The sequence below is a fragment of the Lepisosteus platostomus genome, chromosome 24 (assembly GCF_059453375.1).
Source record: "Lepisosteus platostomus isolate fLepPlt1 chromosome 24, fLepPlt1.hap1, whole genome shotgun sequence".
Lineage (NCBI taxonomy): Eukaryota > Metazoa > Chordata > Actinopteri > Semionotiformes > Lepisosteidae > Lepisosteus > Lepisosteus platostomus.
This window is the reverse complement of record NC_142634.1, coordinates 4,141,458-4,159,808: the sequence shown is the minus strand read 5'-3', so window position 1 is coordinate 4,159,808 and position 18,351 is coordinate 4,141,458. Positions and strand designations below refer to the sequence as shown.

At 54.0% G+C, this 18,351-nt stretch overlaps 2 protein-coding genes and 1 non-coding gene across 13 annotated transcripts in view; 1 reads left to right on the top strand and 2 right to left on the bottom strand.

Annotated features, from left to right (window-relative positions):
- The window catches only part of citb (citron rho-interacting serine/threonine kinase b), an 80,650-nt gene extending 77,718 nt beyond the window's left edge, over window positions 1-2,932 (top strand). For all 11 annotated transcript variants that reach the window (XM_088617863.1, XM_088617859.1, XM_088617858.1 and 8 more), the window contains 3 exons: window positions 686-859; window positions 2,223-2,514; window positions 2,773-2,932. In XM_088617863.1, coding sequence (XP_088473989.1) covers window positions 686-859; window positions 2,223-2,514; window positions 2,773-2,796 — 490 coding nt within the window. In that variant the 3' untranslated portion in view covers window positions 2,797-2,932. The remainder of the gene's footprint in view (window positions 1-685; window positions 860-2,222; window positions 2,515-2,772) is intronic.
- A 1,805-nt stretch (window positions 2,933-4,737) lies between these two features.
- prkab1a (protein kinase, AMP-activated, beta 1 non-catalytic subunit, a) lies at window positions 4,738-16,422 on the bottom strand. The gene is made up of 8 exons (XM_088617910.1): window positions 16,168-16,422; window positions 11,536-11,717; window positions 11,042-11,211; window positions 9,923-10,016; window positions 9,714-9,828; window positions 8,788-8,921; window positions 8,183-8,251; window positions 4,738-7,115 (listed from the first exon to the last, which is right to left on the bottom strand). The coding sequence occupies exons 2-8, from the start codon at window positions 11,677-11,679 to the stop codon at window positions 7,038-7,040; spliced, it is 804 nt and encodes a 267-aa protein (XP_088474036.1). The 5' UTR covers window positions 11,680-11,717; window positions 16,168-16,422; the 3' UTR covers window positions 4,738-7,037.
- A 376-nt stretch (window positions 16,423-16,798) lies between these two features.
- On the bottom strand, window positions 16,799-16,915 carry LOC148641381 (U5 spliceosomal RNA). Its single transcript, XR_015929904.1, has one exon. It is a non-coding gene; the product is annotated as a U5 spliceosomal RNA (small nuclear RNA).
- Between the last annotated feature and the right edge of the window lie 1,436 nt (window positions 16,916-18,351).

Below are 18,351 nucleotides of genomic sequence, written 5' to 3'. Positions count from 1 at the left end.
TATCCCAGCAAGCACTGGGTGCGAGGCAGGGTACACCCTTGAATGGATGCCAGTCCATCAAGGGGGAGATGAGCACATAGACACACACACACCCATATCAGGGCCAGTTTTCCCAGAAATCAGTTACCCAACCATGTCTTTGGACAGTAGGAGGAAACTCCACACAGACAGCACCCCAGAGGTTGAACCCAGGGCCTCAGTGCTCCACCATGCTGCCCTTTATAGAGATTATTCTGAGCAAAACCAGAATATCCTTCAGCCCTCCTGGACCGGTTGCTTTCACTGAAGCACTTCTGATTGAGCAGGAGTTCCTGGTGATTTAGCGTGACCACTAAGGGGCTCGTGCGGATCAGGGCCGGAGAGCCTGTTCGCAGCGAGAGGTTCCAGTCTTGTGCCATGAGGAAGTGAAGGAGCAGAGCTAAAGGCCTCGCTCTCCAGAGACACACAGACAGGTCCGTTTTAGCACAGCACGCATACATCTCCTGTGGTTGACTTGTCATCCCACTGCATGAGCGTCTGCTTCTGGCCCTGCCCTCCCCGTGCACACGGCTCAGCTCTGCGGCTGTCCCCTCCTCTCCGCGCTCCTGGTTTCCCAGTCGCAGCTCGCGGTACTGCGGCGTTCGCTCCGCCTGCTCCTGCCTTTCTGCCGCTGGGTGACCTGTCCCCTCTGCCCATGTGTTCGCAGCTCTCCGGGCCACACCCACCTGGACATCCCCAACCCGCGCTACCTGGGCCCGGCCATCTCCGCGGGCGCCATCTACCTGGCCTCCTCCTACCAGAACAAGCTGAGGGTCATCTGCTGCAAGGGCAACCTGGTGAAGGAGTCTAGCGAGCTGCAGAGGACCGGCTCCAGCCGCAGGTAAGGCAGGCCACACCACGCCTGCCCTGTACCGCCCAGCACAGCACACCCTGCCCCACCACGCCTGCCCTGTACCGCCCAGCACACCCTGCCCCACCACGCCTGTCAAAACCCGCCACACCCTGCCCCACCACGCCTACCATACCCCACCAGGCCCCTCCACACCTGTCACACCCTGCCCCACCACACCTGTCAAAACCCGCCACACCCCGCCACACCCCACCACGCCCCTCCACACCTGTCACACCCCTCCACAACCTGCCATACCCCACCACACCCCTCTACACCCCACCACACCCCTCTACACCCCACCACACCCCTCCATACCCTGCCCCACCACACCCATCCACACCCCTTTACACCCCACCATGCCCCTCCACACCTGTCACACCACTCCACAACCCGCCAAGCCCCACCACAGCCCTCTACACCCCACCCTGCCCCATCACACCCTTCTACACCCCACCACGCCCCTCCACACCCTGCCCCATCACACCCTTCTACACCCCACCACGCCCCTCCACACCCTGCCCCATCACACCCTTCTACACCCCACCACGCCCCTCCACACCCTGCCCCATCACACCCTTCTACACCCCACCACGCCCCTCCACACCCTGCCCCATCACACCCTTCTACACCCCACCACGCCCCTCCACACCCTGCCCCATCACACCCTTCTACACCCCACCACGCCCCTCCACACCCTGCCCCATCACACCCTTCTACACCCCACCACGCCCCTCCACACCCTGCCCCATCACACCCTTCTACACCCCACCACGCCCCTCCACACCCTGCCCCATCACACCCTTCTACACCCCACCACGCCCCTCCACACCCTGCCCCATCACACCCTTCTACACCCCACCACGCCCCTCCACACCCTGCCCCATCACACCCTTCTACACCCCACCACGCCCCTCCACACCCTGCCCCATCACACCCTTCTACACCCCACCACGCCCCTCCACACCCTGCCCCATCACACCCTTCTACACCCCACCACGCCCCTCCACACCCTGCCCCATCACACCCTTCTACACCCCACCACGCCCCTCCACACCCTGCCCCATCACACCCTTCTACACCCCACCACGCCCCTCCACACCCTGCCCCATCACACCCTTCTACACCCCACCACGCCCCTCCACACCCTGCCCCATCACACCCTTCTACACCCCACCACGCCCCTCCACAACCCGCCAAGCCCCACCACGCCCCTCCACAACCCGCCAAGCCCCACCACGCCCCTCCACGCCTGTCACACCCCACCACGCCCCTCTACGCCCCTCCACACCGCCTCCTCTTCCAGCCATCCCAGCCCCTGACTCTCTCCCTCTCTCTGTTCCTCCTCCTCCAGCAGCCCCAATAAGAGAGGACCCCCCTCCTACAACGAGCACATCTCCAAGCGGCTGGCCTCGGGCCCGGGCCAGCCCGAGCTGCTGCACCGCGAGCCCAGCACGCCGCACCGCTACCGCGAGGGCCGCACGGAGTTCCGCCGCGACAAGTCGCCGGCGCGGCCGCTGGACCGCGAGAAGTCGCCCGGCCGCATGCTGGACAGCCGCAGGGAGAGGTCCCCGGGCCGGATGTTCGAGGACAGGGGCCGCCTGCACACGGGCTCCGTCCGCACCCCCCTCACCCCCGTCAACAAGGTATGCCAGCCCGGGGTCACGGGGAGCCCCTCTCCTGCTTCCCCCTCTGCCCCAGCCAGGTGGTGCAAATCATGCCTGCGTTCTGCCCCGGGGCGAAAGGCCCAGCTCCAGACCGCAGTCCTGTTCGATCCTCCCCCTGAGACGGTGCATCGCAGCTCGAGTCCGTGGTAACACTGCAGCTGATGGGCTGGAGGCCTGTCTGTGCTGCAGCTCTGACTGCTGACTGACCCTGCTGCTTCTCCCCCTCTTCCCCAACAGGTGTGGGATCAGTCTTCTGTGTGAGCGCCCCCCGCTGGCCCAGCCCCCCGACCCCAGAATCCCGGATCCGAGCCACAGATGTTCAGCATTACTGCATACGCTACAAGCACACCCTGGATACAGCCCGCAGGCCAGCCTAAAGCAGCGCAAAGCCGTCCCATCCATTTGTATCCCTTTTCTTTTTCTACCAGGTACTTAAGTACTTTATCTCCCAGAATGCCAAGCTGGCCCTGGAGCGCCGGCTCCTGTGTGTCCCGCAAGGACACTAAGCACTTCATCAGTATTCTCCAGGTCAGAAACACTGTTCCCTGCCCTGCCCTGCGCTGTCCTGTCCTCCTGGGGTGCACAGGTGTGCTTAAGTACTTGATCTAAAAACACTGTACATAGATACTAACATTTTTATAGTTACAAAAGGGAATACTAAGCTGGAAAAGCTGTCTATTTTTATGAAAAGAGCATTTCTAATCTGTAGCGTCCTGCTAGTGTTGCACTGTATTCCTGTTCCTAGAAAGCCGAGCAACCCCAGTCACATGAGCATTAACAGGTTCTCTCTCTCCTCGCTGCTGAGGGTCGAGCAGAGAGAGGCGCAGGATCTGTTTTTCACTGCGGACCGGTCTCTCCACCAGGTGGCGGCACGGTCCTTCTGCACTGACCACCTCCAGCACAAGGCAAGAGCGAATTTCATGGGTTGTGTTAGAAACTTTGGCGTGTCATGTAATTAAAATATTGTATTTTTTGAGAGAGACGTTTTTTGGAAGCAGCACAGTAAAAACCAACATTTCCATATATTTTCATTTCCGTCCACTGAGACCAAGCAGTAAAATACAAACAGAAGTAGAGCTATTTTTGGAGTTCCTGCAGCTTTAACATCCAGGTGTCAAGTGTTTTTGTTCTGTGCAGTGAAAATTAAATTCCAATAACTATCAGGTTTGGCTTGAAGTGTTATTGCTGCTACTGTAAAAGTTCTCTTTACATTGTGTGATTTGAGTGCTGAAGTAATACAGCAAGTTTCAATACTAAAAAAACTAAACATTTCAGTGTCAAAATGCACTTGTAAAGTCACACTATCAAGCATGTATACTTTCCAACACTGATTTTTAGCTTTTTCTCACTGTTTCTGTTAGTTTTTTTTCCATTTCCTTTTCTCTGTTGTGACTTCACTTGTTGGACCGTGTGTGTAACTGGTGCATATTGACGTGATTGGCTTTCCTTAAGAGATTTTTTTAATGTTCAAGTACAATAAATGTATGACTCAGTCTCTGCTCTTTTTTTCTGAACTACAATGGCTGATCCTGACTGAACTAGTGTACCAAAATATTCTGCAACATCTATTTTAAACATGTTTCCACAAATGCCTCTGCTCAAAAACATTTTGAATATATAACACAAAAACAGAGCTGTCATTTCATGGCACTTAATTACAAAGGTGGCACTGTAGGGCTCAGGATATTTGTATTATAACATTTCCGATCTGCACGGCTGTCCTTCAGTACCTTGCTGGTTAAAAATAAGGGATGAACTCCCAGCCCAGTGCCCGGTAAGAACATCATTCACAGTTATTCCCAAGGGGAAAGCACCTGTTGCATTGTTGCAGTGGAAACTGCAGTGCTGACCAGGTGTTGCTGCTGCCACCAGTGTGGGGCGCTCAGTGGAAACACCAGTGGCTGGTGGTTGTTATTCCTACAGTATTCCGAGGCAGAAATGGAAACGGAATGCTGTGGTACATTCCAGTGGAAAGCCACACAACAGGTACTGTATGTCCCCTACAGATGAAAACACGGGGAGGTGCTTGAACTACACAACAGACACATAGAGCACGGAGGAACTGCATGGTTTTACCAGCCATCTGTGCTTGCTGTACATGTGGACAATGTCATTTTAAACACCTCCCACAGTGACCCCTCCCCTGGTGCGAGAGTGGGATCAGAGGGATCAGAGGGAGCAGGAAGAGAAGACCACACGATGTCGATATATGACACTTTTATTCTTGATGCATTAAAACTGGATGCCACATGTAAATATAAAGCTGGTCCATTAGGAATACATGCTTGCGATTCTGATTGGTGAGGTTTCAAATAATTGTTTAAACAGTCAAAGAAAAAAAACATCCGCTTCAGACCTGCTCCTGATGTGTATAATTCTAAAGTCAAATAAAATCACATCTGGCCAGTCTGTAGTAGATCGAGATTTCAGCCCAATGTTTCTGCTGTTTTTGAATATACAAAGGGATCTTTAATCCTAACCATCTTCAGAGCTGCTTGTATTAAACAGGTGTAAACTACACTATCTTATAAAAATGTGCAATATTTAACTTAAGATTTAAACCATGAATCTATGGAAATGTATCTAGACAAAAACCAAGGCAGTGATTCCCTCCACACACTTGGAAAAACACAGCTCAACATTTAATTCTGCAGTCGTTGCAAAAAAGTATGTCCTCACCCCCAGCTGGCTCCTCAGAAAAGCCCGATGTCACCGTCTGTATGCTGCAGGCCGCAGGCTGGAGCCTGAAGAGGCCGGTGTGTGACTGGCAAGGGGAACTAGCAGAGCTCAACACTCGAGAGCAAGTGTGAGATAGAGAGATGAAACAACACGGGCAAGCTGCTCTGACGTTTAGTATGTTCCCTGCTCACACGCTGCAGGTCTCCAGTATTCTGGTTAGAGAGACAAGCACCTTGCTGTCACGTGCTGTTTAACTGAAGCTAATGTCCACTGTCAAGCTGCACCTCTCTCTTTCTCTCTGCCCTCTCTAACAGCCGGCTGAGCGGTCCCGTCACCCTGACAGGCCTCGCTCACGGGACGCTGGGGAGCCCTGTGCCCCACGCCCGCAGCTGGCCCCTCACACGAGGACAGGAGCCTCCGAGCTGGCACGGCCCCAGCATGGTGTCCCCCAGCGCTGTACCGCTGCCGGCCGAACAGAGCAGGCTCACCTCTGACCTTCCATCGGCCGCGAATCAGCCCCTTCGCCCGCCAGCAGGAACAGAAACATTAAACTCTAAAAGCAGCCTGTGTGCAACGTCCTGTGCTCACGATGCACTTGTCCACCTCCAGCTGGAAAGCATTCCTGCTCTTGGGCTCCAGCAGGACTTCTGCCTCTTTCAACACCTCCTTTCACTTCGGCTGTTAATACAGCAACAGGGAGGTGGGGAAGAACAGGAAAGGGTTACTCCTTCCTGACAGGAGAAGAAACAGTGAGCTTCTTTTCCCCAGGGAATAAACCTTGACCTGCGCCTCCACAGCCTGCGCGTGCTGCTGCAGCTCCCTACTCCGACTCCAGCAGGGGAAAAGAGCAGGATTCATGCAGAACAGAGGCATGGACCTCTGCCCCCATTGAGCCCATGGTGGTGAACAAGAGCCCCTGAGGGGGTGCTGTGGCCCTGGGGGGTGGGGGGTGGGGCAGTGTAGGGGCCCACAGGACTGTGTCCCAGCCAGGAGCAACCCTGGCCTCTCAGTTCAGTGACACTGAGGGGGCAGAGAAGGGCTTCCTGGGCCACACTCTCTCCCAGAAGAGATTCCACAACAACTGATTTAACAGACATGCTTGCAGGGAAACTAGAGGGATTCCTTGAGTTCTGAGCGCCCACTGAATGCCCAACCATATCTCCATGAAGCAAAGGCACAGATCAGCCCCGCAACCAAGCCAGAGCAGGAGACCCTGGTGGCCCAGAGAGCTGAAATCTTTCTGCTCAGCCCCCTCCAAGAAATCCCCCCCCACCCCCCACCATCCACACCCAGACAGAAGCAATTATTTCCCCATGGCAGCATGGGTGATATGTTAGCACCTCTCTACCTTTATCATCACCTTCAGAAGAAGAGAGGATTTTTTATTTAACATCCAAAACATAAAACACATCTCTGAACATCACCCACTAGAGGGCACTAAAGGGCTTAAATAAATGCAAACCTGGACGTCTGTGCTGCTGCAAATTCAGTCATGGCCGGTCCTTCAAAACCACCTCTTACAAGTCCACATGATGGTATGGAAAAAAACAAAGCCATAAAGCTGTCGGAACGCACACGCCACTTCTGACAGTCCCATCTTCCACCCTCGCACCCCCCCCCCCGGCCCAGGACAGCCCATGCAGGCTGGGAGGGACAAGGGCGCAGCCTGGCAGACAGACTGACCAGGGACCCCGGGACAGGATCACTGGGGAAACGGTGCATGTGGGACAGAGACAGCAGTAGAAGAGTCCGTACAGAGAAGGATTCAGACATGGCCGCCAGGCGGGTCCCCTCTGCGCTCCGGCTCCGGCTCCTGCTCCTGCTCATATGGGCTTGTACAGCAGCGTGGTGACAAACTTCTTCTTGTAGCGGTGAGTGGCGCTGAGCACCATCACGCCGTCCTGAGACGCACAGAGGAGAGGGGGTCAGATGGGACTGGCTGCGTAACAGCTCTCGAACTCTGCTGTCCGACCAGTGGCACAGGACCGACTATAAACACAGGACCAGCTCTACAGGTGTGCAGCCCTTCCCCTGATGGACAGGGCGTACAGGTGTGCAGGTATACAGGTGCAGCCCTTCCCTTGATGGACAGGGAGTACAGGTATACAGGTGTGCAGCCCTTCCCCTGCTGTACATGGCGCACAGGTGTGCAGGTGTACAGGTGTGCAGCCCTTCCCCTGAAGGACAGGGTGTACAGGTGTGCAGGTATACAGGTGTGCAGCCCTTCCCTTGATGGACAGGGCGTACAGGTGTGCAGCCCTTCCCTTGATGGACAGGCCGTACAGGTGTGCAGCCCTTCCCTTGATGGACAGGCCGTACAGGTATACAGGTGTGCAGTCCTTCCCTTGATGGACAGGGCGTACAGGTGTGCAGGTATACAGGTGTGCAGTCCTTCCCTTGATGGACAGGGCGTACAGGTGTGCAGGTATACAGGTGTGCAGGTGTACAGGTGTACAGCCCTTCCCTTGATGGACAGGACGTACAGGTGTGCAGCCCTTCCCTTGATGGACAGGGCGTACAGGTGTGCAGGTATACAGGTGTGCAGCCCTTCCCTTGATGGACAGGGCGTACAGGTGTGCAGGTATACAGGTGTGCAGCCCTTCCCTTGATGGACAGGGCGTACAGGTGTGCAGGTATACAGGTGTGCAGCCCTTCCCTTGATGGACAGGGCGTACAGGTGTGCAGGTATACAGGTATACAGGTGTGCAGGTGTGCAGCCCTTCCCCTGATGGACAGGGTGTACAGGTGTGCAGGTATACAGTTGTGCAGCCCTTCCCTTGATGGACAGGGCGTACAGGTGTGCAGCCCTTCCCTTGATGGACAGGGCGTACAGGTGTGCAGGTATACAGGTGTGCAGCCCTTACCTTGATGGACAGGGCGTACAGGTGTGCAGGTATACAGGTGTGCAGCCCTTCCCTTGATGGACAGGGCGTACAGGTGTGCAGGTATACAGGTGTGCAGCCCTTACCTTGATGGACAGGGCGTACAGGTGGTTCAGCATCACGTGGTTGGGCTCCGGCAGCAGGGCAGGATCACACTGTCCAGGGAAGACCAAGGGAAGAAGTTGGCTGAAGAAAAACTGATGATTGCAGTGTTCCAAGGTGCTTGCTTTGAAACTGGATGAGTCGAAAGTAAGCTCTGTGCCCTTATTTCCTCTCTAGGTGATGTGACACTATATTCAAACAACTTCAATCACAAAATGCTCTGAAATAAACACATTCCAACGGGTGTCCACTGTTATGGACAGGTGCTGCCGACACTTTCTTAAATAATCTACACTTCTTAAGGTTTTTACTGTTATTTCTACATTTTTTTTATTTTATTACAGAACACCAATGTCTTCCTTACAATTTTCTTTGCACACGAGTAGCTTTTACAAATCATTAACTGGTCTTTTCTCAGGAATGTTTATTACAGTACCCTACAGACACTTTCTACTGCAAGTCAAATTTTCTCAAGTCGAGGAGAGTCTGTATTACAACGTGTTCATGCGCAGAGAGCAGGATTAGACAGTATCTTGCTACCAGGAAAGTGAAACAGTAATGTGAGTCCACTGGGTGGCGCTGTACTCACAGAGATGCCAGTGTCCTTGTTCAGGATGACCTGCAGCAGGTGGGGAGGCAGGATGGGGGGAGACTTGAAGCGCTCCTCAGTCTTGGAGATATAGGCGTCCTGGTGGTAGGGACCAGGGGGGGAGCTGGACAGGTCTGCACAGAAGAGACAGCACTGCCACTACAGACTGACGCAGCAGCGCCCACACTGAGCCACCCTGCACTGCACCCTGCAGCTCACAGCCGGCAGCCCCACTGAAGCCCAGCAGGGCGAGCCTGGTCAGTACCTGGAGGGGAGACTCCTGGGAAAGCTAAGGCTGTTGCTGGAAGAGGTGTTAGTGGGGCCAGCAGGGGGCGCTCACCCTGCGGTCCATGTGGGTCCTAATGCCCCAGTATAGTGAGGGGGACACTATACTGTAAAAAGGAGCCGTCCTTTGGATGTGACGTAAAACCAAGGTCCTGAAGGTCATTAAAACTCTCAGGGTGTTTTTCCGGTGTAGGAGTGTTTCCCTGGTGTCCTGGCCAAATTTCCACCTGGTCTTTACCAGTCATGGCCTCCTAATAATCCCCATCTCTGAACTGGCTCCATCCCTCTGCTCTCCTCCCCACTGAGAGCTGGTGAGTTGGGAGTGATCTGGTGCATCATCCAGGTGGGGCTGCACACTGGTGCTGGTGGAGGGGATCACCATTACCTGTAAAGTGCTTGAGTGGAGTGTCCAGAAAAGAGCTATAGAAGTGTGAGGAATTGTAAAAGGAGCACGGTCCTGTCAGCACCTGGTCAGCTAGTAGCTTCACCTGAGAATCGAAGGACTGGCTGCTAAATCTCGGCAGAGTTTACACTGCAGTTAAACGATAGCAACAAAATTCAAAACCAATCAGGCAACATGCTGACAGCCCTGAAGCACTTTTTTTAGGGCGCAGTGTGGGGTGCAGCACACCCAGCCTCACCTGACACATCGGAAGACTTCAGAGAGTCCACCAGCAGGGCGTCGAACACTTCGAAGTCGGTCTTCTTCACCTGGATCAAGTTGTTCACGGTGCCCAGCTGGTTCGTCACCACGGGCTGTGGGAGCACACGCAGAACCAGACAGGGTGAGAAAGAGGCCCGGGCCTCACAGCGCCTCCCTGTGGGTACGAGGCGTCACTGCCAGGCTCACCTCGGAGGGGTCGTGGGTCCACTGCCCGTCCACGTAGAACTTGTACTGGTGCTCGCCCTCCGGCAGGTCCACTATGGCCACGAAGTTGTTCTGACTGAAGGAGGGAGAGCAGGGCGCGTTAGAGAGGGCTGGGGGAGCGGACGAGGTTCCCAGCCCTGGTCCTGCAGGAGTACTGACTCTGCTGGGTTTTGTTCTAACTGAGCTCATAAACACAGGGTCGCTGATTTCAGGTTTCTATCTGGGGCGGATCTGTTCGTCTGCCTACAGCTCGAATGGGGCTGGTAATGGTATCGGCCCTGTGCCGGTTTCTGAGCTCCAGACACTGAGCGGCTCCCCCGCTAGGGCGCGCCGCCGAGCCAGAGACACCGAGCGGCTCCCCCGCTAGGGAGCGCCGCCGAGCCAGAGACACCGAGCGGCTCCCCCGCTAGGGAGCGCCGCCGAGCCAGAGACACCGAGCGGCTCCCCCGCTAGGGAGCGCCGCCGAGCCAGAGACACCGAGCGGCTCCCCCGCTAGGGAGCGCCGCCGAGCCAGAGACACCGAGCCAGAGACACCGAGACACCGAGCGGCTCCCCCGTTAGGGAGCGCCGCCGAGCCAGAGACACCGAGCGGCTCCCCCGTTAGGGAGCGCCGCCTAGCCAGAGACACCGAGCGGCTCCCCCGCTAGGGAGCGCCGCCGAGCCAGAGACACCGAGCGGCTCCCCCGCTAGGGAGCGCCGCCAAGCCAGAGACACCGAGCGGCTCCCCCGCTAGGGAGCGCCGCCGAGCAAGAGACACCGAGCGGCTCCCCTGCTAGGGAGCGCTGCCGAGCCAGAGACACCGAGCGGCTCCCCTGCTAGGGCGCCCCGCCGAGCCAGAGTCCTGTGGGCTGGGTCTGTGGGAAACGACTCCCCAGGAGAAGGAGATGTGTGACTCTCAGGTGTGAACGAAGAAAGGGGTCAAATAAAAGTCTGAACAAGCAAGAAGCTGTGAATCAGCGCTGGAGATGTGGAGCTCAGATGAGTGACTTCCTGAGGGACCAGGGCTGGGACCCAGAGAGCAGTGAAGGAGCAAGAGGAGCTGTGAACCCCATGAAACCCGCCCTCCCCAAACTCTGCCCCCCACTGCCCCACAGCCCCCACCTCCGGGTCAGGGGGATCTTCGAGACCCAGTTGTTGAAGGAGCCGGACACAAAGACGTCCTTGCCGGCGCCGGTCCAGCGGAACACAGTGGGCCGGGCCTGAGTCGGGGCCTTGTCGCTGACCTCCAGGTCCTGCCGCCAAGCCAGGAACTCCTCCTTCTCCAGCGGAGCCTGGCAGACATGCAGAAAGGCGCTATATAAACGTCCTGGGCTCCCCTGGGGATTGTCGGCAGAGCAGCTCCACCCCACTCAGCACCTTCTGCGGCAGACAAACACGACCGACAGCCCTCGGTCCCGCTGGCCGAAGCATTTCAAGCTTGGCTGCCATTTTAGATCCCCTTCCCCCCAGAAGCTGATCCCAGGAAACGACCCCGCCACCCGGCAAAACGAACCAAAAGTCGAGTGCCGTTTCCTCCGGGATCCGTGTGCTGCTCCGGCCCAACAGAACAAGAGCTCTGATCCACAACCCGCCCCGGCTGCAGGCCCGGACCCTACCTTCATGTCCTCCCCGTGGAAGATGTCCGCATCCTCAGGGCTGTCCATCAGGATCTTGGGGCGCTCCCCATCCTTGGTGCCCCGGCGATGCCCCTTCTCGCCCTGGCGCTCCAGCCCGGCCCGCTCGCTGCTCGTGTTCCCCATGGCGCTGCCCGGCTCGGCGCGGCGGCACCACTCCCTCGCTGCAACAAGGGGGCACAGCTGTACGGCGCCTCTGTACAGGACCCCCGCCCGGCAGCAGCACCCCACAACTGCAGCCCCGTGCCCCCTGCGCCCCCCACCAGCCATCCGACCGCAGTAACCGAAAACAGCCCTACTCTGGCAGCGAGAGCCCGGGCCCCTTGCTGTAGTTTCTTGGGGGGATGGGGTTCAGCCAGTACAGCGGGACCTGGAGCCCCGTGGTTCTGAAAAGCGCTGCAGACCCTTTTCTCGGCAGGGCGAGGCCTCATCCTGAAAGAGTGACAGCGCCACCTGCTGGTCAGAAACGAGAATCTCCACGCAGACAAGCAACAGCCTGCCGTCTCTCGGACCCGGACCCGAGCAGAGCCCGGCCGGGCCGAGCCCCTCTCCAGGAGCCGCTCAGCTCCAACACGCCCAGCTGGGCTCGCTCCGAGTCCGGACACGACGACGGGAACAGTCTCTCCTCTCCGTTCTGAAGCGACCGACTGCTGTGTATTCAGAGACTCTTCTACTGATCTAAATGAGTACACAGAGGTGTCCCATCCAACAGATGTTCCTACCAGGCCGATCCAGATACCTGTATATCCCAATCAGATGCCCTGGAATAACAAAGGCATTCGCTGAAAGTGTAAAAGCACAGTCCGTTGCCTTTTAATCAGGTGACGGAGGACTGTATAAAAAAAAAATCAAAGTACGACTGGGAGAAAACTTCTAAACTGGCAAAACAGGAATTTCAAGGACAACGGAGAAAAACAGCTTGGAAGTGACTTGAGGCGCATGTGGCAAGACATTCAGGCCATCATGAACTGCACAGGCAACACCAGCAGCATTTCCTCCACTGAGACATCTCTACCGGATGAGCTGAACAGCTTTAACTCCTGTTCTGAGGCTGGGAACACTGAGCTGCTGTCAACGTTGCCAGTGAACCAGGAGCCTGCGTTTAGAGAGCTGTAACACATGAGGCGCGGGGAGCTTTCACGAGAGTGAAAACCCGCAAAGCAGTTGCCCCAGATGGGGTCCCCCCTCATGTCCTTAAAACCTGTGCAGGTCAGCTGTCTCCTGTACAAACCGACATTTTTCACCTCTCTCTGTCCCTGTCAGTCGTACCAGAGGGCCTCAAGAAAAGCACAACTGTGCCACTGCCCAAGAAGACCAAGGTAACTTGCGTGAACGATTACCGCCCAGTGCTCTGCCTTCAGTGGTCATGAAGCGCCTGGGAAGACTAGTATTGTCCTATATAAACTGCTCTATCCCAGACTCCCTTGTCACTTCAGCTTGCTTACTGCCCGAATAGGTCAGCTGATGATGCCTTATCTCTAGCACTATATACTGCCCTCAAACAGGCTGTTCAATTCAAGTCAACTGTATTTGTCATTGTACTCACACGGGTGCACAGTATAGTGAAAAGTGTTTCTCATTAGTCTCTCAGGTGCGGTATATAAATAGAACAGACAAGACAGTAACACCATAACAATAACAGTGTAATAGCATAACAGTGTAATCAAAACTGTGCAAACACGCAAACAGAGAAAAGAATACAACAGGACAAAAACAGTGCAAAAGTAGTTCGGGGAACAGTGCAAAAATATGGCGATGAATAAACTGTACAACTAGTAGAGTTTAAAGTATAATTTCGGCTTACATTCAGTTGTCGTGTACGCAGTGGTGTAGGAGTACAGTCATTGTGGGTACAGGAAGAAGTGAGGAGAGATCAGAGTATGATGGGAGGGAGATGAGGCGTCACCAGCTTGACGGCTCTGGGGAAGAAGCTATTTCGGAGTCTAGTTGTGTGCGACTGGAGTGTCCGGAACCTTCTACCAGATGGTAGGGGGACAAACAAGTTATGACTGGGGTGAGTGGGGTCAGACATAGTTTTGGTGGCTTTTGTCAGACTGCTGGTGTTGTAGGTTTCCTGGATGGATGGTAAGGCACTGCCGATGATGTGTGGGGCAGTTCTGACCACCCGCTGCAGTGCAGTTGCCGTACCAGACTGTGATGCAGCTGGTCAGTATGCTCTCCACCGTCCATCTGTAGAAGTTGGTGAGGATCTGTGGATGCAGGCGTATTTTCTTCAGCCTTCTCAGGAAGTACAGCCGCTGTTGTGCCTTCTTGATGAGACTGGAGGTGTTGAGTGCCCATGTGAGGTCCTTAAGAGATGTGAACACCTAGGAATTTTAAGTTATTCACCATCTCCACTGCAGACCCTTCTATGTAGATGGGGGAGTGGACTTTTCCTTGTCTTCTGAAGTCAACAATCAGCTCTTCGGTTTTGCTGATGTTGAGACAGGTTGTTGGTTCGGCACCAGTCTGCAAGTTGTTTTATCTCCTCCCTGTAGGCAGCCTCATCGTTGTCAGTGATCAGGCCCACGACTGTGGTATCGTCAGCAGACTTGACGATGGTGTTTGTGCTGAACGTGGCAGTACAGTCGTGGGTGAACAGGGAGTAAAGCAGTGGGCTGAGCACACAGCCTTGAGGGGCACCGGTGTTAAGGGTAAGCGTGTTGGAGGTGAGGTTGCCAATCCTGACAGTCTGGGGTCTGCTGGTAAGGAAGTCTAGGATCCAGCTACTGAGGGTGGTATCTAGACCTAGAGCCCCGAGTTTGATAGCAGGTTTTATGGGTATGATGGTGTTAAATGCTGAGCTAAAGTCAATGAACAGCATTCTTGTGGAGGTGTTCCTTTTATCCAGGTGGGTTAGTGTGTTACTTAGATATTAGGGAACCTATGTTGAGATGCTATTTATAGAATACAGCTCAGCCTTTAATACAACTGCTCCCACCAAACTGGTCCCAAAACTTGTGAATCTGGCCTCATGCAACTGGATACTGGATTTCCTGACAGGCAGACCTCGGGTGGTGAAAACTAGCAACAATCTCTCCTCGACGATGATCCCCAAGACCGCTGTCTCAGTCCTAGGCTGGACTCCTTGCTGACCTCCGACTGGTTCAGCCACTTACAGCAGCAACCACGTTAAGTTTGCAGATGGCGCCACAGTTATCGAGCTGATCAGAAATGATGGGGAGTCCACATACACAAATGAGACAAAACTCACTGGGGACTTCAGGAGGCCCAGAGGGAGTCACGCCCCGGTCGGCATCGAGGGCACAGCAGGGGAAACCGTCAGCTGCTTCAGGTTCCTCGGTCTGGAGATCTCCCACTGGGCTTGGTCTCCCAACACCGTAGCCAGTACGAAGCAGCACAGGTGCTGTTGTTCCTTTCGCGGTGCTCGAAGACATGCGGTTTGGGGAAGCAGCCTCTCATAATTTACCGCAGCACCATAGAAAGTGTCCTCAGTGGCATCAGCGTGTGGTACAGCAACACTACCATACATGACAAACATGCACCGCAAAGGGTTGTGGCAACAGCACAGAGGGGATTATAGGATGTGACTGACCATCAATCGGTGAGATTCACACCTTCCGCTGCCTCAACAAAGCCCGATCCATCATTCAGGATCCCAACCATCCCCCCCACAGACTGTTCTCCCCCCTGCGCTCTGGCCAGCAGGACGGCACTGTTGAGGCTCAGACCAGCAGGCTTGAGAGCTGCTCCTACCCACTGCAGTGCCCATCCTGACAGCTCACTGCTCTGCCTCAGACTCACTGCACCTCTGCACCTTCTCCATGGACTACCAGGGTTTTTTTTTACTACCACATATTCATTGTTCTCTCCAACGTAATACGTGTTCTGGTTGTTACTATTTATTATTATTTATTATGTACGATTTTGCAATGTACTGTCTACACTGGGTGGTGTCGTACTGTGGTGTCTGCTGGACGGTGTACGAGCTGAGAGATCAGCGAGATTAATAGGTCTAATATACACAAGCCAACAAACTCCTGTACTCGTGTCGGAAGCCCCAAACTCCGCTCGTCGACAGCGATCGTATTCCATTACAGAAACAACACGAGAAAAACACAGGTACTAGAAAGTCGAACTTGTAAGAAAACATGTTTTTTTTTTAATATATCCTTACTGCAATGTAAAACACAACCCGTTTGCATACAGCTGTTTTTGTAATTGTACGGCGGTGGCTGAACTGTGCGAGATACTCCACTCGTCCACAGGTCCGCCTCGCAGCGAGCTGATGGCGAGGCCCAGCTAAGCGATACGCCATCGCTACCGGTACCGGTACCGGCTCTGATGCACAAACAACTATAGCCAGATTCCGGGATACTGTCGGAAGCGGTGGATACTGTTAACGTAGTGTTTACAGACATACAGCGCCAAAAGACTCAGACTAATAACCTTCGACTTGCATTTCATTTAGCACCTCATATTCCGCTTGCACGCTGATGTGACCACAACAGCGAAGTCAGATGATGTTTACAAGCAGTGTGTACTTACCTAATCAATAGCATGTTGATCGCTCTACATTGCAGCGACATGAAACTCAACCACAGTGATTTAAAAGAGCTGCGGTGTTAGAGAGATTATACTCTCGCATCTTACCTCCGTTTCGGAAATGTTCCTTCTCCCGCTGTGGAGCTGCAGCCCTACTTCTTCATGTCTCCGTACAGATGTATACGAGTAACCTTCAGCTCCATTAACCCGGCCACACCTCCTCTTCCGCCTTGCGCCGGCCGGACTTCCGGTACGGCAGCCCGGCTGGGACAGACACTAGGAAGGATGTCGCCTTTCTGTTACCCCTGTGATACTATTACTAGTCATAGATGTGTTACACTTCTATAGCTCTTTTCTGGACACTCCACTCCGAGCTCTTCACGGTAATGGGGATCCCCTCCACCAGCACCAGTGTGCAGCCCCACCTGGATGATGCGCCAGTCCGCTCCCCCCACACCAGCTCTCAGCGAGGAGAGCAGAATGAGAGAACAGCAGAACAGGCTGAATCATCACGCTTATCCCACAGATATGAAGTAAACTGCAAGCACAGACTCGAACTCACAGCATCTTATACAGCAGATAAAAATCATCGCATCCACGTACCGTCAATCATGCTAGTTGAAAATTATAACACTAGTATTCATATACTTCCATATCTTACATATGAAATACCATTACTCGAACTTCTTTATTAAACTTACTCTAAACAGCTCAAATTCTATTTTTCAACCAATATGGGGGCCCCGCCGTGAGGCAGGGCGATCAAAAAATTAGTTAAAACTCATAATGTTCCTCTCCACGGAAATCTTTAGTAAAAGGCGAAAGATTTATACGATCTGAAGAGAAACCAGAGTATACTGATGAGAACTCGGAGCGCAGAGGACCCCATCTTGAGTACCTGTGGACCGGCTCAGGGTAGTCCCACCGGCTCCCAAAAGGTCGAAGAACTATATGCGAACACCAGCAAGGCAGCGACTGCACTCCACAATCCTCAACAGTGCACGTTGCAGGAGAGACTTAAAATCTGTTATATTTTATAAAGAACGGCATTTCTGCAGCGCAATGCAATGTGGGTGTATTATGCAAATACGGAGCTGGCGGGTGTCGGGACTGCGCACAGCCGCCAGGGCTCGCGAGGACTCGTGGAGGCGCCACGAAGCCCCAGCGAGAGACCTGCAGCTGCGTGTGTGGCTGTGGAATACGGGTCCCACCTGAGAGCTGATGGCAATGCCCCCAGGAAATGATTTTTTTTATTTTCTTCGTCGCTTTTTATCATGTGTAACCGTCGTGACCGAGTTAGCGGGGCTGCGTGCTGCAGCTCGCTTCCTGCTCTGTAAGCTTTACCCTGTGGACACGGTTCGCACGGGCGAGAGCTTAATTGCTCATCGTATTTACTGTGTCAGGACTCTTGTTGTGCATAGTTTTAAACAAATAATATAGATGCTACTTGTATCTCAGAAATGTTACAGCATTTGTTTTGCACACATCCGGTTGTTAAAACATTCTGGATTCATCTACAAAATGACATAAAGAAGCATTTTAATATTGACACTTCTTTTGGAGAAATATATGTGATCTTTCTTTTCAGCCCCATTGAAAAAAGTACAAATGTCATTTGACTTCAACATTACACCAGCCCGGTATTGTATCAATAAATAAATAAATGCCTTATCTTTATTTACCTCGTTTAACGTAACTGTACTCCTGATGGCGGTATATGGCCAAATTGGCGGTATATGGCCCCGGCGTCCTGGCCAAATTTCCCATTGGCCCTTACCAATCATGGCCTCCTAATAATCCCCCTCTTTGAATTGGCTTCATCACTCTGCTCTCCTCCCCACTGAGAGCTGGTGTGTGGGGAGCAGACTGGTGCATCATCCAAGTGGGGCTGCACACTGGTGCTGGTGGAGGGGATCCCTATTATCTGTAAAGCGCTTTGAGTGGAGTGTCCAGAAAAGCACTATATAAGTGTAAGCAATTATTATTATTATTATTATTATTATTATTATTATTATTTTATTATTATTATATGTACTTCTGTGTGTACTGTATGTAAGCGTAGTTTTTTTGTAAAAAAGTTTTAAAAAATAAAAAGGCCAAGAAAATGCCAGATGGCCCTGCGTGTGCTGCAGTGCCCACGCCCACAGGCCGGAGGCGTGCGCGGCGCCTGTCACAGGCGTGTGTAAGCCTGCCACGCGCTTCGGAAGAGAGTGAGAGTGCAGGAGGAACAGTGGGGGTGCGCTGGCGGACAGCTGGGAGGGGAGGGCTACACTGACACTACACTGCCTTGTC